This window comes from Phocoena sinus, chromosome 17 (assembly GCF_008692025.1).
Source record: "Phocoena sinus isolate mPhoSin1 chromosome 17, mPhoSin1.pri, whole genome shotgun sequence".
Taxonomy (NCBI): domain Eukaryota; kingdom Metazoa; phylum Chordata; class Mammalia; order Artiodactyla; family Phocoenidae; genus Phocoena; species Phocoena sinus.
Window position 1 is genome coordinate 2,822,882 of NC_045779.1, and position 23,942 is coordinate 2,846,823.

General features: G+C 41.1%; 1 protein-coding gene across 4 annotated transcripts in view; it reads right to left on the reverse strand.

Moving 5' to 3' along the window:
- RB1CC1 (RB1 inducible coiled-coil 1) overlaps window positions 1-23,942 on the reverse strand; it is a 60,314-nt gene that overhangs the window by 29,321 nt on the left and 7,051 nt on the right. For all 4 annotated transcript variants that reach the window (XM_032609434.1, XM_032609433.1, XM_032609436.1 and 1 more), the window contains exons 2-8: window positions 13,382-13,495; window positions 12,327-12,446; window positions 11,210-11,336; window positions 10,871-11,041; window positions 6,084-6,286; window positions 4,010-4,436; window positions 90-260 (exon numbers count right to left, since the gene is read on the reverse strand). In XM_032609434.1, the coding sequence (XP_032465325.1) occupies window positions 90-260; window positions 4,010-4,436; window positions 6,084-6,286; window positions 10,871-11,041; window positions 11,210-11,336; window positions 12,327-12,397 (1,170 nt within the window). In that variant the 5' untranslated portion in view covers window positions 12,398-12,446; window positions 13,382-13,495. The remainder of the gene's footprint in view (window positions 1-89; window positions 261-4,009; window positions 4,437-6,083; window positions 6,287-10,870; window positions 11,042-11,209; window positions 11,337-12,326; window positions 12,447-13,381; window positions 13,496-23,942) is intronic.

A 23,942-nucleotide genomic window follows, 5' to 3' on the forward strand; every position in this document is an offset into this window, starting at 1 on the left:
AGTGAAAACACGGTGCACAGCAACCGACATAAAAGACGGGTCTAGAAAACCGCGAATTCCTTTTCCTGAGAGAAGTCTGCGACAAGCACCTGAGCGAGTTCTTTCTGCTCGTTGACGAGTCGGCCGCAGCTGGCGATCATCTGGTCCAGGGCGTACAGCCGGTCCTCCAGCCCCTTGATGGCCTTCATGTTCTGATTATCCAGATTGGCAATAGTCTGACGGCATTCTGCTATAAAGGGCCGAATGATCCGTGGATCAAGCTGAATGACAAGGAAACACGTGCGAATGAAATTTTCTGCAAATAGCTTAAAAAGTATTTCACACTATTTTGATACACAGCTTTAATGAAAAACAGTAATAGTGAAAAATACAGAAAAGCAAAAGCACGAGAAATCAAGGTTATATTTCCACAAGAAGGTCAAGAACAGGGTAACGATGGTGTTAATAAAACACAATTATTACTGATTATATTGGGATACATAAGTAGGAATCTAGTTCTAGGCATTACACTTTTTTTTAAACTTTTTAAAAAAATTAATTAATTTATTTTTGGCTGTGTTGGGTCTTCGCTGCTGCGCACGGGCGCTACTCTTTGCTGCGGTGCGTGGGCTTCTCATTGCGGTGGCTTCTCTTGCTGCGGAGCACGGGCTTTAGGCGTGCGGGCTTCAGTAATTGTGGCACATGGGCTCAGCAGTTGTGGCTCGCGGGCTCTAGAGCGCAGGCTCAGTAGTTGTGGCGCACAGGTTGAGTTGCTCCGAGGCATGTGGGATCTTCCTGGACCAGGGCTCAAACCCGTGTCCCCTGCACTGGCAGGCGGATTCTTAACCACCGCGCCACCAGGGAAGCCGCATTACACCTTTCAATTCAAGCCACAATTCATTCAATTCTCAATATCCCACCAAAAATGTTATTTTCAAGGTCTTATGAAGTAGAGCAGAACTAGTAACGAAAACACATTCTTCGGTCATTACCTGTCTGATCGATCAACTTCCCCCTAAAACAAAGCAACACCTTCAAACCTCCCTCCCTCCTGGAGAGACCTTTATTCTCAGCCTGCAGCTCCTCAAGGAAGCTGCTTGATCAACTACACTCTCTTACTCTGCAATCTCTCCTGTTCCCGGGCTTTAATTCTCCAAGATTTCTGGGATTTAGGTAATTCAAGGAACCCCCAAAATTCTCTCCACCCTGCTCCACTTTCCCCCGGAAGAACACTGCACACTGGCGTCTTCCGTGCACTGGCTTCCGGTGGGGCTCACAGTGTAGCCCACCTACCCGTGGGAGGGAGACCACCCCTCGCAGCTTCGGGCGTCCCCTCCGCTGGGTCTGGCTCCTCTTCTGTCTCCTCCATAAACAGGCAAGATCCCGCAGGACTCTGTGCTATGGCCCATCCTTACTGTTTCTTACAGGATTTCGAAGGAGGTGAACACCCCGCGCCTGTCCAACCCTTCGTCCTTCTCACAAATGTTCAGCCCGGGTTTCTGCCTGCCCGCTCACACCTCCACGGGGACATCGGCCGTGATTGCTAAGCTGTCCTCTGCTGGAATCCCGAAACGGCTCCCTCGGCCCCCAGACGTGTCCCCAAAGCACAGAACACTGAACTGCAGACAAATGCTATTTCTCTAGCTTGATTTTTGTTCACACGGATTGTCCTGCCAGCTGCTGAAGCCCACCTCAGCCTCCCTGTGAGGGGCCTAGTCTATACCACCTCCTTCGTGTCTTCCCTGATCACCACAAAGGGACTGTAAATTACTCATTTTAGGTACAGTGTTAGGTTCACAGACAACATACGAAAGCAGTTAAAAATGAACTGTTCTCAAGAATTCAGTGTAGTCAATAAGAAGCTGCATTTCTAACATCACAAAAAAGTTAACACAGCCATTATTTAACACGGGCAGCACCTGCTTCACACAATATTAACTAAAACTTGTGCATATGTGAACATTTCCTCATTTCCATGGTGAGTCCAATGTGCACACATTTCCAATCCAAAGTATTGACTAGTTATAAATTATGAGGGTGATAAAAGGCTAAAAAAGATGACTAAAATAATTCAAAATTTCAACCTGGGCCAAATTACAGCTATACGTAAAACACAGCAGTGATTTAAGGAAGAAAAAACAAACTCCAAACCATGGCTCCTGGTTCTAATGCTTCTGTATCTCATAATTCACTCAGAGTACAACACAACTACACAGACAAGCATGGAAGAATATTTTAAGATTCACTGAATTCTGTAGGTATAAATTATTGTGAATTTTCGTTATTAAGCCAGAAAAGGATCACTGTTTCTTCTCTCTTGTCATATAAAGTGAATAAAACTTATGGCTTTGCTAGATTTCATTTAAACATGCAAACACAAAGCCAAATGCAAGCCCTTTAAAAAAGTGGTTCCCGTGGCCTAGAGCCCTGTTCTCTGATTCATGCGGAATTATAAAAAATGACGCTTCAATCACCCTATCACAATCATGTGGTTGATTTTCCACAATCACAGATGGAATTTTTAGGCTACTAAAATGTCAACAGTTTGAATAGGAACACTAGTTTTCATTCATTTTTGGCAGTAATCTTTGCACAATATATTCCATGCTTCCCCGCCCTGGCAAATGTCTTAATTGAAGCGTTCTTTGACAACAAATAATAAATGGTCAAAATGAAAGAAATGCCTAAAGGATGTCATCAAGGAAATGGGTGTACTGAGAGAATTAAGAATAAACTCTGGAATGCATTCCATTTCTACTGTCCAACAACTTAAACGAGAAAACATGCTGCTATTTTCCGGGCATCCCAGACAGTGTGCTGCCTTTCCCCCAATAACCAACCAAAGATTTATAAGCCTCTTTTCCAAGTCAAAGTTTACCTTTGAGAAAAGTTTAAGTATTCTGCCCATCACCTTTAGACAACAGCAGCCTTCAAAATATTGTTTCATATGGTCTGCATCACTGACGCATGTGCCTCAACAACTTCCTCTCAGGCCTCAAAGATTTTCTATCCACTTACTGATCATATCTGAAGAGGTTTATTCCAGATTTATTCCCCAGGTTTAAAAGTTTTTATAAGTATACTTGGGGGAGAACTTAATCCAAAACACAAGTCACTATGGTTACAAACTAAAACTAAAAACACGATGTCTAGGTTTTGAATTTTAAAATATCTCAGGCAGATACTGTATCTAAAATTACTTCTTTTAAACCTCAGAGATGAGTTCCCTGGGAGGGGGTGGGGCGCGGGGGAGTGATGCAAAAGAGGCCCATGGGGGTTTTCCGGGAGGTGGAAAGGTTCAATGTATCTGCCTTTGGATGTTGGTTACTCCCGTGAACTAACCACTCAAGACTTGTGTATTTCATCGAACGTCAATCATTCTCAGCGTAAAAAACTGTTATAGATAAAAACGAAATTATATCATTAATATTTTCCCCCCAAAAGCTTGAAAGTTCTACGGCATCTGTAAATGTGAACATATGAATCATTATTAAGTTAATGTAAGAAACAGCGATGGCCCAATGTTATCATTTTATCCATTTACTTGTAGATTTACTTGTAGAGAGTGCTCAGTACTCAAGGTGCAATAATGAAAACCAGCAAGACTGTCCAAGTTTTACCCAGCAGATCAAAGAGCCTAACTGTAGGGACAAATTAGAGGATAGGAGATATGAAAAAGTCCAAGCAATATTACAGAATCAGGGGAAAAAAATTCAAAGTACCACCACCACCAAGACCATCCCCATTGGAGTGGACACCTCAAGGCTCGGCACTGCATAGAGATTTTACCTATATTACTTCTAATAATCTTCCCAAATTTACTATCAGTTCATAAATAAGGTTATGCATTAAATGATTTGATTTGTCCAAAGTCTTAGATATGGTTATAAAGTTTTATTCCAAGGCTCATTATTTCCGCTATAACATGGTACTACCCCCGCCCCTTCTCCCATTACTGTACAGAAAATATTTAGTACAGGTAACATAATTTCAAGTGGTTAAATGACAAGAAAAATCAGATGACTCTTACCCTGCTCATGGAATCAAAGCACTTCCTGACCAGCGATTCCACATCATTAGGCCTATCCTGCACATTGATCCAGTCTAACAAAGAAACATTAAAAAAAGGCAGGTCACTGTCTTTAGCATCTACTGCAGCTTCGTCCTGCTGGACAGGACTTGGACAAGGTTCCCTCATTTCTTTTCCACTTTCAGCATCTGTGGTGTCTGGGGCTACATGCTGCACGGACTTGTGAAATGAGGTCAAGGAGGGTTTGTTCATTGTTGCAGGCATATCGGGAGAGAGCACCAGTTCAGTGGAGGTTTTCATATCGGCCTTTTCTGAGCCTTCACATTCAGGCAAGGAATCCAGTCTTCCCAAACATTCCCTGTAACTATGTCTGGTTAGGCACTCCAACAGTGGAATCTTGGCCATGACTGAAACCGCAGTTCCTAAACTTAAAGTACAAAAGACCTGTCAGTAAAATAATGGGACTGCTCTAGTCAGAGGTTAGCATTTTGAAAGAAATAATATGTTATTATCACACACAGAAATCTCACCACCTCTCTGTTAACACTACATGCATCTAAGTAGTCCATGAGGTGTTCTTTAAAAGAAGACAGAGAAGGAGGATATCGTTCACACGCTGAAACACCCTCTAAAGATAGCAAGTTTACACTAGACACGTGGACACTTGGTTTTTAACAAACCTTAAGGTATAAAAAATTGGAACTTATAAAAAAGATTTACCATAGAAAGTTTAATGTTCGACTAGCTTAAAGATAAAACATTTTTGATATATTGAAAGCAAAGCATAAAATTAACACTCTTATTAGAGATTAAGGTTAACTCTTGCATTCATCACTCCCTGAAAATAAACAGGTAGATAGATGTATGCTGTCAAAAAAACATGGGGGGGCTTCCCTGGTGGCGCAGTGGTTGAGAGTCCGCCTGCCGATGCAGGGGACATGGGTTCGTGCCCTGGTTCGGGAAGATCCCACATGCCGCGGAGCGGCTGGGCCCGTGAGCTGTGGCCGCTGAGCCTGTGCGTCCGGAGCCTGTGCTCCGCAACGGGAGAGGCCACAACAGTGAGAGGCCCGCATACTGCAAAAACAAAACAAAACAAAAACAAAAACAAAAAAAAACATGGGGAAAAGATGATATCTTGATGATTTGACTTCTGTAAAAACTATGTAAAATGATCCAGGATCCTACATTAAATTAACATCTGAGAGAACTACCCACCCCCCAAAACACAGTTACTTGAAATCTCAGGTTATAAAAATTGTAAATGCTCCTTCCAGTCTTCATTAATCATTCCTTCTTTCCCAAGATGCACCCCATTGTCCACTTAAGGCCAAAAAGTTCTAAACATTCATGCCACAAAATAGAGAAACTTGAATTAATAAAGTTCACTTAAAAGAAGAAAAAGAAAATACTTCCCTCCAACTCTAGTTAAATAAAAAGTTTAAGAAGAACCCAAAAAAATGAATACAAAACACTGAAAGCACAAACACACACACAACAAAGGGCTACATTTGTGTGGAATTATTGCCATATTGTTTTACATTCATTATAGCCCTTTTAAAAAAGAACCAATGGGTATCAGATGGGCTTATATGCAAAGAACCAGAAAAACATCTAAATGAGAACCAGAACACAAAGGCTTTTTTCCATCTCAGCAAGCCTTCATCATATGGCAATATTTAAGAAGAAAAATATAATTTTCCTTGACTGACTAATGTTTGAAAACTTTTCCACTCCCATTAGATTGTTATTTCTGCATTTTGCTTTACTTTATGGTAAAACTGGTAGCAAGGCAAGAGACAAAGGTTCCTGGTTTCTAAATGATTTCAAAAGTATTTTGAGTCTTTTACATAAGGAAAATACAAGAAAAAGAAACATGGCAGATTCATAAAATATATGGATAAAACTGTCCATAATTTTAAAAATTGTACAGTCCATAAAAGTCTCAAAAACATGAACCTCAATTATAATAAATATATGGCCTACTAGGAACGAAATTACTGTTACTAAAACTACTGATAAATTGCAAAGGTATTTTAAACAAACATCTTATTATCCATTTTAATGGCATACATACTGAGTAAGTTTTAACTTGATGTCCTCTACGGATTGCAGATAATTCGAATAAATACTTTCAAATTTGAAAAGTAGCTTTTGGTAGGAATTTGAACAATCCTCCAGATTGGCCATGATTGCAGCCCAGCCTTGGTGTTGAAGATGTTCATCATGGACCAGACCTTCACAGAAAGAGCAAAGTTTCTTGGCAACTTCATACATTTCCTATATTGGAAAAGAAGAAATAATCGGTAAAAGAAGGTAATGTTTGTGTGCACGTCTGCATATGTGTACTTACGTACACGCATGAATGTGCTCTGAACTCATTTCAAAGGAAGCACTGCTACAGGAAAGTTTCCGTTTCTGGTTCCTGCTTGTTGCCGTGATAATGAGGAGGAACTCATTGCTCCTGGGAGTAAATGCGGCTAGAGGTCCACACAGGGCAACGCAGCAACAACCATCAAAAGTAAAACTGTGAACTTTCTATGGTGGAATACTACACAGCAATGAAAACAAACCACTAATACACGTGATTGCATGAACGAGTCTCAGGAACGTAATGCTGAGTCCAAGAGGCCAGACACAAAAGAAAACAAACCGTTTTAGGAGTCAGGATATTGGTTAACTTCATGAAAGAAATAATGGGTCCTGAAAGGGAGAAAGCATGAAGTGGGGCTTTTGGGGTGACACCGTATTTTAAAATTTGCGTTCACTTTGTGAAACTGCACTAAAAATTATGAATGTGTAATTGTGATATGTCCATTTTCAAATATGTTTATCAATAAACAACACTCTACTTATTAATTTCACTAGCAGTAAAGACAACAGTCCAAGGTCACACAAGTAACTGGGACATGTGACTCTGGAGACCACGCTCTGGATGGTTAAAAGACAAGAGGGCTGGGGACTTCCCTGGCGTCCAGTGGTTAGGACTCTGCGCTCCCACTGCTGGGGGCCCAGGTTTGATCCCTGGTGGGGGAACTAAGATCCCACAAACCCAGTGGTGCAGCAAAAAAAAAAAAAAAAAAGACCGAGCCTCTAATTGCTGACATGATGGACAGTTTGACTGTGGGTCTCTGTCTTGGTTAGAGTAGCTCTGGGTGAATGTTACAAACTGAGAGGTACATTCTTCCCTCCACTTCCCATTCTTCTTTCTCATCACTTTCTTAGCTATTCCTGGACAGTGATCCTTCCAAGCAAACTTAATATCCATTTAATGTAAAACAAACAAAACAACCAAATTCCCCTCACCCCCCTCAAAGCAAAAATGCTTCATCATAGCAATTAACTGTAACTAATTAAGCGAGTGAACAGATAGTAATTAGAATATGATCATGAACATTAAGAATATATCTTTTCATTTGATTATGTTTTATTGTTAATAAACTATGCTCCATTATAAAATAAATTTTTTTTTAAAGATTAAAAAAATAATAAGTTTTTATGTTCTGGAACTTTATAGACTTTTGTTGTTGTTGCTATTGAGAATGCAATTTATTTCCCATTTCTATTCTAAAGCAGTGCCAATATGGAGAAAGAGGAATGATGTTTATATATTTAGCAAACACCCAATCAACCTTAAAATTCCTTCCAGTGGGCTTTTATTAAATTCTCTCAAATTTCCCAAATATGCGATCATATCATCTAAAATGGATGTTTTTCGCTTCTTTTCCATTAACTTCACCACTTACTTGATTTTTTTTTATTTCAGTATATTTCCCAGAAGTTCCAAAAGAATACTGAACAGGTTTATTCTGATTTATGCAAGTGACTCTAGCTTTTCACTTATTTGAAAGCTGATTATCTTTTTATATTTGGTCAAGTCTGTGTTACATTTATTTTGCTCCCTTCTAGGGCTATTTAATTAATTAGGAACAGCTGCTGAATTTTAACACATGCCTCTTCCAGACAACATTAATATGATGCTCTATGTTTTCTCCTGTAAAGTATTAGTGATTGAGACAATTAATTATATTAATACATATCCAAATATTGAACCATCCTTGTATCCCTATAACATCTGCTTTTTGCTATTAATATATTAGTCTTTTGATACTCTTCTGGGTTATTATCTATAAGGAAAAAAGTATATTCTATATTTTTAGGATTCAGAGAATTCAATCTAGTCCACAAGATCCTTTTGATTATGAGAGAAATGTATTAAAACCTCCCTTAAAAAATTTTTTGTGCTGAAACACACATAAATTTTACCGTTTTAACACATCTTTAAGTGTATGGCTCAGTACCATGAACTCATTCACATTGCTGGGCAACCATCACCACCACCCATCTCCAGGATTCTTTCATCATCCCAAACTGGAACTCGGCATCCATTAAACAATTAACTCAACATTCCCCTCACTCCTCGGTCCCTGGTAACATCTATTCTACTGTCCGTCTCTATGAATTTGACTATTCTAGGGACCTCATATAATTGGAATGATACGCTATTTGTCCTTTCGTGTCTGGCTTATTTCACTTAGTATACTGTCTTCAAGGTTTCTCCATGCTGTAGCTTATATCACAAATTTCCTTCCTGTTGAAGGCTGAATGATATCCCACTGTATGAATATACCGCATTTTGTGTATACATCCGCTGGACATTTGAGCTGTTTCCACCATCTGCTATGAACACTGACGTACGTCATTATATTAAAAGTTCTCCTGGGATTAATATTGTTATCTTTAGCCTGTGTTGATAGGCAAATACAGATGTGGCTTGGCTTTTTCACAAATTAAATCTTTTATTATTAATTTCGCTTTTTTCTGTTTAATGCTTTTAACAACCACTATCTACTAGCGCCGCGCCTATCTTTCTTCTCATACTTTAGCAACCTGTTTTAGCAGTATTTCTTGTGATGGCATAGTTGTTTTCTGTTTTGATCATACCATAAAATTTCTTTTAATAAGAGAAAAGTTGGCTAATTAATAACCAAATACTGGACTGTATTAATCTCACTCTTTTATGTTTAGTATTCACTTTATTATTTCTATTATATCCTATCTAGATTTTTGCTAGTTTAATGAAGATAGTATCCATTCCTAGCTCTTCTCTGCTACTCATTATACCCCCTTCTCTTTCCTACTTGACTTAATCCATGCCTGGATTAAACCTTTACAATTCTTTAACTTGTCACCTGGCATCACTAGATACTGCAAAGATTGTTTACTGCTACACTAATCCTCTCTCTCATTTCATCTGTTTGATTTTTAAATCTTTTTATCAAGTTTTATTTGTTCTTTTGATTTTTTACTCTAATCACTTAACAATTATACGTCCTATTTGGTTAGCCTATAATTTTTATATCTAATATTACATTTTTCTATTAGCATGTAGTATCTATATTTTTCAATTAAATCAAAACTATTGCTTTTTAAGTGGCATGCAACTGTGTTATTAGTTTTATTAATTTATTTATAGACCAATAATCAGAAAACAAATCTCAAGGACTCTATTACATAAATTCAGTTTACAGAGTTTGTCTTTTTAAAAATAATTTTGCTTTCTAAAAATCATTTCCAGACTCTTTAATGTTTATTAAGCATATTCCAGAAAGATGAGGTTATTCTATTTTTATGTTATATCCTGTGTGAAAAATGGTATAGTTTCACAAATGTATGTACTACATTAAAACAACCTGCTCTGAAATTTCTTTTAAAAACGCAAATATTACTACTTAATAGTTTATTTCATTAATTTATTTTTATAAAAGGTAAATACTCTTTTTCAGTTGATTCTAAAAGATAACATTTTTTTTTTATGTCTGAAAGCAAAATGTGTCCCACGACTGATAGCTTACAGCCAGTATTACAGTAAAGTACCAGCAAGTCAAAAACAAACACAAAAAAACAAAAACCAAATGGCTGGGAGACAATGCATGGGGGCTGCAAGCAGCAACACAGAGGTGTATGTATTAGGAAGAGACTGGGCGCTCCTCCAGGACCTAAATATGGATGTGAGAGAAAAGTCACAATCTTAAGAGTTCTTTAAGCTCTCTGTGCCTATGTCTGTCTACTCAAACATAGGTACTGCACTGATCAAAGCAATGTCCTGAAGTCATTAACTGCACACCATCATCTAGGAAAGAGTAAACAAACCATGTTTAAGACAGTTGTTCCACCCTAAGATTTTGTAACTGTTTGCAAACGTAGGATGACGAACAAAGCACACGCCTGAAATTTAAAAACCAAAGTAATCACAAAATATTTTTTCAAAGTTTGTTATTTTTCATGTTTTTGGCATGTTTCCTCTATAATTTAGACTACTCTGCTATTTAGATTTGAATGCTTTTATTTTTTAATAAATTTATTCATTTTTTGGCTGCATTGCGTCTTTGTTGCTGTGCACGGGCTTTCTCTAGTTGCAGCGAGCAGGGGCTACTTTTCGTTGCGTGCGCGGGCTTCTCACTGCGGTGGATTCTCTTGTTGCGGAGCACGGGCTCTAGGCACGTGGGCTTCAGTAGTTGTGGCACGTGGGCTCGGTAGTTGTGGCTCGTGGGTTCTAGAGCTCAGGCTCAGTAGTTGTGGCGCATGGGCTTAGTTGCTCCGTGGCATGTGGGATCTTCCTGGACCAGGGCTCGAACCTGTGTCCCTGGCGTTGGCAGGCGGATTCTTAACCATTGCACCACCAGGGAAGCCCAAGATTTGAATGCTTTTAGAAGCAATCAATTTTTTAGATCATTCGCCAATGCCTAGTAAGCTAATAGTCCACAAAAACATTACCAAGCATGTGAGTAAGACATTATTCTGTTAAATAATGCCAATTTTTACTTTTAAACTGTACTAGGTATAAATAAATATTACAATTACCACTGCAAGTTGTGTCCTTGAAGCAACAGTGTGAAAAACTGCAGGCATCATAAGGGACTCTTCAACTTTTATTTCCATGTCATTTTCTGTTGAAAAGGTAGTTTTAGGAATAGCAGGTAGACGTTCAGATAAGATCATTTCCTTGTTAAAAAGAAAAATTGGATTTGTGTCCTATAGAAGTAAAAATTCAAAAAAAAAGAAGTAAAATGTTACAAATACCGAACGTGCACACTGCCCTCCATACACCAATCAGATACACATTCCTTGCGACCACGAGCCCCGAGCCCCTCCGTGAAGCTGGAGTGCGTCTGCATGGAAGGAAAGGCCCTGGACACCTACCGTCCCGGCACTGTAGGTGCACACTCTCCGGTCTGCAGCCATGCACTCTCCCCCGTTGACCACCAACACCTGGTGCTGAATAGCGATCTTGTACTTGCTGTGGATGGCATGCTTCAGGTCAGCCACACTTTAAAAGAGGGGGGGGGGGCGGGGGGCCAAAACATCAGCTATTTACATTTGCCCAGTGACAACTTTTTTCATTATCCAAGTGGCACTATGTAAAAATACCTGACAGATAAATGAATTTCACTCTAAAAATTTCCCCAAAAACAGTAGTAAAAACTACAAGCTTCTTGTTTCTGCAGCTGGATTCCATAATCAACCAGCCAATCATAAATAACTAGAAGGTCAACGATCACCCGTGTCCCACACCTAAAAGTGAGCTTGTGAAATGCAGGCAGTAGAAACATTTATTTTTGTGATCTTTATATAACGTAGCAAAGGAACATGCTCAAATTAGCAGCAGGTCTGTTAAAATCCTCAGAACAAAGAATGTGTGTTAAAATCTCCACATCACATTACACAAAACACATGAAGTCTACACCATATGGAAATCGCTTCCTTTTCCTAATCTTTCAAAAAACCATTCCTTTACAGGTCAAATCAGATTTTATAAAAACTAGAACTTTCAAAAAAATAATTTCATAATTCCATTAAAAAATAAGATTAATTCGAAATTTTATTCTATCATTAGCAAACAAAACAAACACTATTGACTTTATTCACATAAAAACAATGACGAAAAACCACAGGGCTGGTACATGCTGGTTTACGTAGCTATAGCAATAACCCCCTCAGCAGCGCCCTGTGCGACTCAGAAGAGCAACTAGCTATGAAAACTCGCTTCTATTCGACTGCTTTGGTTTGAAATCAGTATGTTTACTCTGAAAAACACAGTCACGCAAACAGAACAAAGCACAACTTAACAAATTTATCATTAGCGCTTTAGAGGAAGATGACAATTGTATATGTAATACGCTGAGGATAAAAGAGTGAAGACTCGCCATACCGCTACTCTTACTTAATAAAGGAATAGTATTCTCAAAACCAAATCTTTCTTTAACTTTTTACATGGACAAAATGCAAAACTGATGAGAATCAATGAAACCCAGCTCACGTTTGCACTGTAAGTTCAGTGTCAAATGTCAGGGTGGTTCCAGTGTTCACCAGAAATACATACAACTTCATGATGATTTCTCTGGATTCTGTGAGCTTATACCTCACTCTGATACGATTACTGAAAGAAACAGACAAGAAAAGTGGTCAATTTACAAACGCAAGTACAAAGACAATTATGCTCACGTAAGACAGAGCACAGTTATACTACATAAGCAACAAAATACGGAATAGGTTTTGATGTCTAGAACGGCTAACTGGACAATTCAGTAAACTTGTTGCTTAAAAAACAAAAATGAACAGTAATGAGGCTAATAAGAAGCGTAACTTCTATCATAAAGAAAAATAATTTGTTCTGAGGAAGAAAGAAGACAGTAGTTAGAACAGTTTGGTGTATATTTCACACTGTTCTCATGGACCACCCTACATTAAGAAGAAAAACAAAAATTAAAAATGTGGTCCAACATCATCCTAACTCCAAAAGTTCTTCCCCTGCTTCTACCTTGTAACAATGAAAAACTCTTAAGGTTAAACTTACTAACAGCAAACAAGAAGAGCCACCACTTGCAATAGGAGGGAAAGAGTCAGTCCCTATTCCTTCCACCAGGTGCCTCTTACTCTGAGTTCCACCTCCACGCTGAGTTAGAAACACTTCACGTAAGAAACTCTGGCCCTTACAGTGGAACAGCAGAAAGTGCACAGGTCTGGAAATCAGAATATTTATAACAACCCTGCCATCACCTAGTTGTCCAAGTCAAAACCCCATATATAAAATAAAGTTTCCTCATCTATAAATAAAAGGGACAGATGTCAAGAGCTAGCGTTTTATTTTTAACAACTGGAGGTAAAAATCCCCAATAGCAATGTAAGTGATGAAAGATGACAAATACATTTCCAGAAACTAGTAGTTATCTTTCTTTATGCTCTCTCCACATGAACTTAGAGCAGATGAGGGAAGAAAAAAGCAAATAAGGCTTTAAAATTAATGTTTCCAAAATCGCTATTTTAAATGCATTAGATCAAAACTCCGTTATAAAGGCAGGAACTGTGACTTACCGTCAGGCACTGTGAAAAGGATTACCACTTTCTTAAAAAGCAGATTAAAAGTGGCTTATGTTTGCTTTGCTTGATATTGGCAACTGAATGGCATTACTGGTTAAACTCAGTGAACTGGAAAAGAAAAATTTCTGATTATAGAGAGAAATAATTCAATGTGACTACAAAAAACGGTTAAGTGCTCTTCCTTTTAACATTACCTTCTGAAAGAGTAATCTCTACTCAGCTTCTCTTCCTACCTGCACATTCACTGAACCACAAGCATATGACCTTGACCTACACCACTGCATTAAAAAGACAGCAAACAAAAGTCCCCAAAGAACTCCCCAACACTGTCAAAGCGTACAGCCATTTTTCAGTCCTTAAAATATAACGGCCCCACTACTTGCATGCTTAACTGTTTCAGTTTCTTCTTTTGTAAGACAGGAATAAAATGGTGCCCGTAGCACTGGGCCTCTGAGGCAGCCCCTTGGCTTCCCCAAGTCCCCTTGTATGTGGGCGGAGCCTGTGATCTGCTTTAACCACTGAGATTCGGCCAAGGTGATGGCGTGTCACTTACATGATGGCTACTCAGGACCATGACCTCCCTCCTGCCAGCTTCCATGGAATGCACTGTCATAGGGAGAGGCCCACGTGGCAAGAAACCGAAGCCAACAGCCAGCAAGAAGCTAAGGGCATCAGTCCGACAGCCTGCGAGGAACCACCGGTTCTTGACAACCACAGCGAGCTCTCGGAAGCGGATCATTCCTGCTGAGCCTCAGACAAGACCCCGCCCGGGCTGAGACCTTCACTGGAGTCTTGTGAGAGACCGTGAAGCAGAGGACCCCGCCGAGCCGTGCCCACAAACGTGGAATAATACGTCTGTGCTGTTTTAAACAGCGAAGATCGTGGTAGTTGTTCCTCAGCGACAGGTAGCGCGGCAGCCCACCACAGGCCCACAGGACAGCGCTGGGCAGGGCCGCCGCCAGCCTGCCCGGGCCCCTCGTCCTCCTAGGCCACCTCCCTAGCGCTCGGCTGGGACCTCACCGCCCCCCCGGGGCTGCAGAGGCACCACTGCCGACCACCGAACCCAGCCTGAACCACTCCCTGGCCCCAAGTTCACTACACAACCCCTCTCGAATCCGCTCTGCCACCTGAAACTGTTCATTTTTCGCTTCTCTTTGTTGATGGAACCGACATTCACCCACTCTCACGTGCTGCCCTAGATCTTCCGTCTTCCTCACAGATCCATAAACGTCGGTAATGATCCACGTCTGTTTGGTTCTGACGCAACATCTACGCTACCTACCCCTGTTCCTGTGGGTACCCAAGCCCTCGCTGACTCTGGACTTTCTCAACCAGCTCCCCACCTCCTTGACCCCACCCCCACCCCCGCATATACCCTCCCACCACCCTCAGGGAGGCCGTTCTCAACCCGGGTGGTCAGGCGCTTCTGCTCCGGGACACCAACCAGGGTCAGGATGACCTTAACAGCAGCGGCCACCGTTTACCAGTATTTACTATGTCCCAGGCGACTGCTCTAAACGCTTTACTAAATGAAACGTTTTCATTGGATCCTCACAAGAATGCTTTACAGCAGATACTATCATCACCCTCACTTTATAGACAAGGAAACTAAGAATTACGGGCTTCAGTAATGTCACAGGGTAATAAGTGAGGACTCAAACCCAGACAGTCCAATTCCGTCTTCTCGGGTCTTTAACCACAATGATAACACCCAGGAAAACAGCAGACGCTGCGTGGCTTCTTCCTCTCCACCCGCAGCCTCCCCACCGCTTCCCACCCCTCCCCAGCTTGTCACTCCCAGATACCACCCTGCCTACCTTCCTGAACAAAACTAGCCCTTTCAAGTCTCTGAGCCTTCGTGAGGTCTGTTCCCCAGCCTAGAGCCTCCTTCCTTGGTCTGCTGTGATCACCCTCCCCCTGCCCCCCCCCCCCCCCCCCCCCCCGCCGCACACACAGTCTTTCACAGAGTTAATCACACAATCCTGCCATTAGCTGTGCTGACTATGTACTCCACATGCGCTTCTAGGCTGCATACATTGTGATGTTTCTTTAGAGTTCTCACCTCTACTGAACGGCAAGCTTCTTTAAAGCAAGGACCCTGTATTCCTGGGAACTAGCTCTAAAATACTTTCTCAATAAAATGAATGATTAATCTTACACCAGTAAAGGATTTCATTATGGAGACTGCTAAGAAGTCACATGCGTGGCACTGACCACAGGTTCTTTATCTCCACCGAGGATAAGTAAGGCTGCATTTCACCCACCACCAACACACTCGCCCCACTACCGATTATGGGTGATGCAACTACTCTACAAATGCAACCCCAGTGGCTCAGCCCGACTAAACAGATACCTAACTTACACGAAGAGATATGCTCCCGTTACACTACAGTAGAACCAAATCTTTTAATGAATAAAGGAAAGTGACTAGGAAGCCAACAGACTGAAGTGATAAATAAAGAGCTGATTATCAGGGCATCCCAAGCAGCAGAGCTGGGTCTCTGGGTAATAAGCACGGTCCCCTGCCCACCCCTGTGGGGCTTGTAGTGTGACAGAAAAACATGTGAAAAATCACTGAAAGTTTAAATGAGAATTTCATACCAGAACATTATGCAGACTATCTTGACTTATCTAAATTACTTGTCCATCCCTTAATAATCATCCTTCCACACCATTACAAATACTTCATAAACATCAATGTTGATGGCCAAAAAGCATTCCAACCTGTGAATTCACCACAGTCTACTTACTATCTCCAGGTGTTTGTTTTTTAATCTCACAGGTACACATTTGTTCTTATGCTTAGGATCATTCCCATGAAGTAGATCCTAGAAGTAAAACCGCTGGGTCAAAGCATCCAAAGATTTCAAGGCTGTTAGGCTTGCTTCTTACCAATTTATACTCCTCAGGCAATGCACCCAGTCAGCAAGGTCGCTGTACCTTGCCATCACCCTATTTTCAAGTGCTTGCTGATCGTACTTCATTAGTTTACATGTAAACCCGGTCTCTGATTACTCGTGAGTCTGACTTTATTCACGCATAGGTTGCCTACTACGTACCATGCACTATGTTAGACGTGGGATGTAACAGTAAATAAGACCAGCACAGTCCCAGAACTTCTGTGAACCTCAATTACCAGAAAAAATGGAAACTCATCTTATCCAGTGAGCTTAAAAATTAAGCAACACGATATATATATAAACATCCAATGCAATGCCTAAGACAAGCACTCGAGAAACGTACTCAACATTAGATTCTGTAGATTCTGTACATTCAAGGGCTGAGCATTGAAGATACAGAAACAATGAAAAAAAAAGTAACATCTGCCGCCAGGAAAAGTAAGCAGAATGACCATAATCTCAACACTATCTAAGAAGTATGTAGAGAGTGATAGGGAAACAGGAAAGGTACTCAGATTGACAAGAAAAGAGTTAGCCAGAGGGTGCATCCCTAGGAAAAGGATGCAGACCTGAGCTGTTATCAAGAGAGGAAACTAGAGATAAGCAGGGGATCACATGACTGCAGTCAATGAAGATTTCAGGGATAAAAGGGCGAATTAGTTAAAAAATGTCAGTGAATGCACAAACTTTATCTTACAGGTGAAAAGGAGCCATCTTGTTTCACGACAGATTATATAGCTGAAGTATGTGACTAAAACAGAAGTATAAGAACACTGGTGGTGGAGATGACTCATTCATTCACTCATGCATTCATTCATTCATCCAAATCCACCCAATGCCTATGAACTTAGGCGCCAGGACTGGGAATTTTGTGAACAGAACAGATATGGTCTTTGCCCTGATGGAGTCCACCGTCTTGAGGGAGAAGAAGGCATCAAACAAGAAGAAAGCAAACATGATGTAAGTTGTGATGATTACAATGAACGAAGAGTAGGCAGGAAGGAGGACCTACTTTAGGTTGGGGTGATGGCAGCAGGCCTCTGTGTGGGTCCATTTAGACAGGGTCGCAGGGGGTGAGAGGAAGCCTGTCCTGGGAAGGTGGGGAAGGCACTACAGGAAGACACAGCATTTCTCTGAGACTAAACATAAAGTCTTTATAATAATCACTATATTATTCTAAGTTTTCTTTTTTTGTTTCCTTTTCAATATTATTTACCTTTTTTGTTTTGATATAGTTTCACACATAAGAAAAAAGGTAACAAAAATAGTACAAAAAACTCCCTTCTGCCCTTTGCCCAGATTCACCCACTGTGCTCCACTGCTTTACCATTTGGACCAGTTCATGCTACGTGCACGGTTTTCTTTCTTTCTTCCTCTCTCTCTTTAGATACATATAAATATTAGATATATTTTTTCTAAACTATGAAAGTAATCTGAAGACAGAATAGAATGTCTCTTTATCCATAAATATTTCAGAATGTGTATTTCCTAACAGCAAGGATTTTCTTGTACATAATCAAAGTACCTTTATCAAATCCACTGATCACTACTGTTCATCTAATCCACAGTCAATATTCAAATTACTGCCCCAATAATATTCTTTAAAGTTTTTTTCTCCCAATACAGGATCCAACTCAGGACCATGTGTGGCATTTAGCTGTAAATTCTATTTAATCTCCTTCAATCTGGAACACTCCATCTTTCCTTTTCCTTTTCACAACCTCACTCTCAGTCAATCAGGAGCATCAGAGATTAGCGACCGACCTCAGTGTCGCCGCCCTCCTCCACAACACCTGCAGCAAATGGGAGAAACTGAGAAGCTGCAGCAGCTCCTGTGTCCTTCAAACAAACACCAGTCTTCTTTGGGCGCCCGCCCAAAGCCGCAGCTCAACCTGTGACCCGCAGTCATTCACAACACTGACAAAAACCTGAACAAAACTTATCTGAGACTGAGTCTGTCTGCACACCTGATGAACAAGGTACCTATTTCAAGGACAGTTCTGATGTCAGTGGCTCTAGAACTCAGCAGAACTCCACTCCACTGTATCGGCACACTTGACCCCATCACTGCGCGTTCCGCTCATTTCAACAGCTCCGAAGCCCACCCACCCCGACAGGATGTCCCATGTTTTCATCCCCTGACTATGGTTTACAGCCATCAAACCAGCAGCGTGAACCAGAGCCCCCTTCTGAATCTTCACTCCGCACTCTCACCGTCAGCCCGCACCAAGGGCCTCCCCTGAACAGTGTGCAGAAAACCCAGCTGGCGAGGCCAGTCATCATTCCCGGGGTCCACAGCACTGAGGGTCTGCGTGCAAATGTCAGGCTGCTGGCTGCCAGGACCACAGATGCTATTTATCCCGCTGTCCTGAGGAGACGGCACCTGAAATCATCATTGCTGGTGCTTACAGGGTGCACCATATGAGGTCATCCGGCTCAGCATCACTCCACTCACTTTACACAACACGTAGGATACCTATAGTATTACTGTCCCCCTCTGCAGGTGAACAAAAAGACTCAGAGCTTCCTCAACCTGCCGAAGGCAGAAACGTAGTAAATAAACGTTCCAGGGCCTTGAACCCAGGTCAATGAATAACATTCATTCAATAAAAATTCACCTGAGACTCTAGTACATCCTAGGCATTTTCTTGGCTTTGGGAATAAAGAGAAAACAATATGATAAAATTGCCTTCTCTCATAAAGCTTACATCTTAGTGGGCAACATGAAAATTTTATATCTAAACACAAACTCCATGATATCTACTTTCAGAAAGAACAGCGAAAGAAGAAGAAGAAAAAGCACATTATTTTTAAGTAAAAGCAATTCCAACATCTATGCTAGCTCTTTTCTGTTTTATTCCTTCAACTGTGTGTACAGCTGGGAAACACGGCATCAGTCCCAGTCCCCAGAGGACATGGGGAATGAAGATGTGTGTCTGGCCTCCAGGAGCAGCCAGAGACTACAGGCCAGCCACGGGACGCTAGGTGAGGAAGCCTCAGTTACAACTCTGCCCAACGACTCGGGTAAGCCCCAGGGCGCCATACTCTGTGCTGCGGCAGGGAAGGGCAGCACGGAGCCTCCCTCGACCCTGTGGTGGGCACCACCAGAGCTCAGCTCCTGGAACCCTTCCAGACCCCCCTCCGTGCGGATCTGCCTCTGTCTGCTTTTCATCTTAATGTGTATCCTTTCACTATAATAGAACCGTAATCATAAGCACAGCACTTTCCTGAATTCTGTGAGCTTGGGGAACACCAGACTTTGCAGTCAGCTGGTCCGAAGTGAGGGTGGTCCTGGGCACCACCAAACCTGTGGCTGGTATCCCAAGTGAGAGCAGTCTTGTGAGGACCCCTCCATCTAAGTCCAGATTCGACCAAACCACCGCACAGGGCTTCCCTGGTGGTGCAGTGGTTAAGAATCCGCCTGCCAATGCAGGGGACACGGGTTCCAGCCCTGGTCCAGGAAGATCCCACATGCCACGGAGCAGCTAAACACATGCGCCACAGCTACTCAAGCCAATGCGCCTAGAGCCCGTGCTCTGCAACAAGAGAAGCCACCGCAGTGAGAAGCCCGCGCACCGCAAGGAAGAGCAGCCCCCGCTCGCCGCGACTAGAGAAAGCCGGCGGGCAGCAACGAAGACCCAGCGAAGACAAAAAATAAATACATTAATTAATTAACTAAAAAAAAAATCTATATAATATGATTCCTCTTTTTGGATGATAATAGCATTTTGGTTATAAAATAAGAGTTGTAAAAAATAATTAGTTCTAAAAAAATTCATGTGTAAAACGATATTTGAAATGTTCTAAAATAGTCTAGCAAAAGCAAATTTAAGAAGGAAGAAAGAGAGGGAGGGAGGGGAGAGTTTAGCTAGACAGGGGGATAGATAAGATTGGCAAAATACTGGTAATCATTAAAGCACACAAGACATTCAGCATTCATATATTATAGGTGGGAATCTACTATAAATAATTATGACCTTCCTGAAAAGCAACGGGTGTTCCTGGGATAGGTCAGTAAAACTTTAATAAACACACATCTCTCTCATCTCAAAAACAGAGATAATATCTTCCTTGCAGAGCTATCGGGGGCATATCTGTTCTTCAAAATTTACAAGATCAAAGTAGTGAGACAAGGGGAAGTGAGGGGGGGAAACATACATGAAGCAAGATTGGCCATGAGATAACTACTGAACAAAATGACACTTACATATGCCTGTGCAAGGGTTACACGCACACCAGAAATTATGAACCTGATCTCCCACCGTTCATGCTGGACAAAAACTTAATTCCCCCCACACCTTTTGGTCATCCTTCCTCATGTTGATGGATACAAGTCACTGAAACACTTTTGGAGCAGCCTTTCACTGTGGTAAGACAGAGCTAAGAAATTTTCTTTTCCATAATTTCTCCAAGGCAGTCTTCATCCCACTTTCAAGTAAGTCTGGACCCAGCATCTCCTATCAGCTCTCAGCATATCATATTCCCAGCCAATCCATGAAAATGAGCAAAATATACAAATAATGCCTGTACAGAGGGACTCTGTGGCCACTGTGTCCACGGAAAGGCATAAATATTATGCTTCACTACCTAAAAGGAACAGTAACAACTGCCAGTGAAGTGAAAATCCTAACTTCCTACAAGTGAGCATAAATATACAGAAACACACAGACCAAACTTCCATTGTGCACCAACACCTGATCCATATACAGTATGAAGGTCAGTCCAGGCTTTCTTATTCTCAAACTACAGACAGGAAAAATGAAATTACTTCTGAGCTAAGAGTTCCCCAAACCTGTCACTGCCCTGAGAGGAAAGACGGACGACACCCACAGTACCGACCTACTAGAGGGAGGTTCTATAAGGTAAATTTTGTGTACATGGAAACAGACAAAATTGAGTCTCTGTCCTGAAGGGTGTACCATCTTGCAGGGGTAACAAGTAAGATGTAACTAACAATTCAAAGAGCCAGATGTGAAATAAACAGTAAACGAGAAAGATGTCCCGTGACTCTCAGGCAAGCACTCTGTCCCAGTCCAAGCCAAGGCGTATCACAGAGACCCCTGCTTTTCCACCACTTGCATTTCCTCATAAAGCTGCCTGATCTCAAGTTCTCTCTCCTTTACCTTAGCTCCTCTAAGACTAAAGTCCTTTAAAACAATCTATTTCTATCTTGAGCTGTAACTTCAACCTTGTATGACTAATTTTTAGGTGGTCATGTTACGGCTTCACAGCAAGCTAAGTTTGTTTGGTAGAGGAAAGATTTTATTTCTACATTTAATTTTATTTTTTTTCATAATCTGCAGACTGGACACAATAATAAGGGAATGGAAATAGGAATCTGTATGGGAGCGAAATAAAAGCTCTGGTCAGATTCTAACTGAAAAGTATGGGTTATAAAATTAAATGTTCTAAAAAGGGTAACAGAATGATCAAAATATATTTACTCACGCTAATATTTTAAATTATTTTAAAAGAAATGTCATAAGACCTATATAAAGACCAATTTTGTTTAATCTAAATCAAAGTTATAAAATTTTACTGAGTTACATCTTCTCCAGCCAATCCATGAGCCACATGGCTTCACTGTCAAGTAAACAGAGTTAAAAACAAAAAAAAACCCAACATCCTCTTCAGTACACATCCATCTGAATTTCTATTTCCTAACCTGTAAAGCAGGGATATTAGCAATACCTGCCTCATACTGCTTTTGTAGAAACAAGTAAAATAATGCCCACAAAAGAGCATATTCAGCACACTGCCAACTCCACAGTAAATACTCCAAAATGCTGCCTAGGGACAGGAAATATCTTGTGACATAACACAAAGTACTCAAGATTATCTGTTGAATGAATAGGTCCTCACGAACAAAAACTCCACTACTAGCAAAGCAGAGTTCAAATAGTAACTGAGAGAGATCACATCCAAGTAGCTAATTTTTGGTAGTTTCTTTAGCAGCCAACATATTCCAAGGTTCCTTAATAAAAAAACAAAACAGTAATAATCACCTCTACCTTAAACATATCCTTCTCTTTATAACTACCCCTCCTACCCACCTCTTTGTTTTTACCAGTGGTGATCAGTTTGGTTTAACATGTCTTATGTGAAGAAGTACTCCCTGGCACAGACCTAACAGCCCCAAGTCTGTGCGCCCCTCTGTCCATTTTACTCCCAGGAAGCGATCTAACTTAGCACTGCTACTGCACACCTGGGCCAACAGCCTAGCTCAGCTCCTTCTACCCGCAGCAGTCATGTCAAAGCCATCCTGGAGGACATCACCAACTACCCAGTCTTAGTCTCATTTTAATGTCACTGTACTTCTCCCCAAACTAAAAACGCCTGATAACATCTACGCAATCATCTAAGTTCCTTGGACTAACATTCCAGCATCGCCTTTCTACAGCTCGCTACATAAAGCTGCACACCGTTTCCGCTGACCTCCTGAACAGGGAGGAATAAGCTTCACCTTTTGTGCCCTGGCTCCTATCATTTCATTGCCTCCATTTTTAAGCAAAGAGGTCAAAGACATCCTTCTTACATGCAATTAATTATAAAGTACCAGCACAGAAGCCAACTGCTGCTGAAGGAATTACAAACTAACTTTATGTGCCTCATATAAAATATAAGCTTAGTTCATAATGTAACATTACTTTCCACCTGTCAAGATTTTCTAAAATTTGCCATGTCTTTTTATATAAACTTTTTCTTAATTTCTACAAGATGAAATCATACTCAGTATTACACAAGTTAACACAACACAATTCTAAATTAAAACCAAAGGGTCAGGGGCTTCCCTGGTGGCGCAGTGGCTAAGAATCCGCCTGCCAATGCAGGGGACAGGGGTTCAATCCCTGTTCCAGGAAGATCCCACATGCCGCGGAGCAACTAAGCCCGTGCGCCACAACTACTGAGCCTGCAGGCTATAGCCTGCGAGCCACAACTACTGAACCCACGTACCACAACTACTGAGCCCACGTGCCACAACTACTGAAGCCCACGCACCTACAGCCCGTGCTCCGCAACGAGAAGCCACCGCAGTAGAAGCCCGCACACCGCAAGGAAGAGTAGCCCTCGCTCGCCTCAACTAGAGAAAGCCCGCACGCAGCAACGAAGACCCAATGCAGCCAAAAATAAAAATAATTTTTTTAAAAAAAGAAAGAAAATAAGCCAATATTAGATTTAAAAAAAAATCAAATGGTTAGTAACTCAACCACTGACACAAAATTTTCTTAAAATTATGTGGCCCTTTGCATAAACAGTCTTTAGTTTCTGTCGGTTGAGAATACAACTTACCAGCCTGCTGTACATATATTGAGACACTGTAGGAAAGAACATTGATCAAAACACATCAGACATACTATAACAGCAATTAAAACTAGGATTCTGGCCCATTAATAGATATCACATGGAACAGAAGAGATTCAAACATATCTTTAAACACATACACACACATACACAATAGGAGAAATCCAAACTGAGAGAAAGTAAAAACTGTTCAAACAAAGTATTATACTAAATGGCTATCCACAGCATGCAGAAAAACAAAGTCTATTTAAATACCATTTTTACACTTCAGATTACTATTAATGATTAATGAATAAAACTGCTGACAAGGTAACAGTGAGCACACTGGCACAGTTCTGACAAGAATATAAATT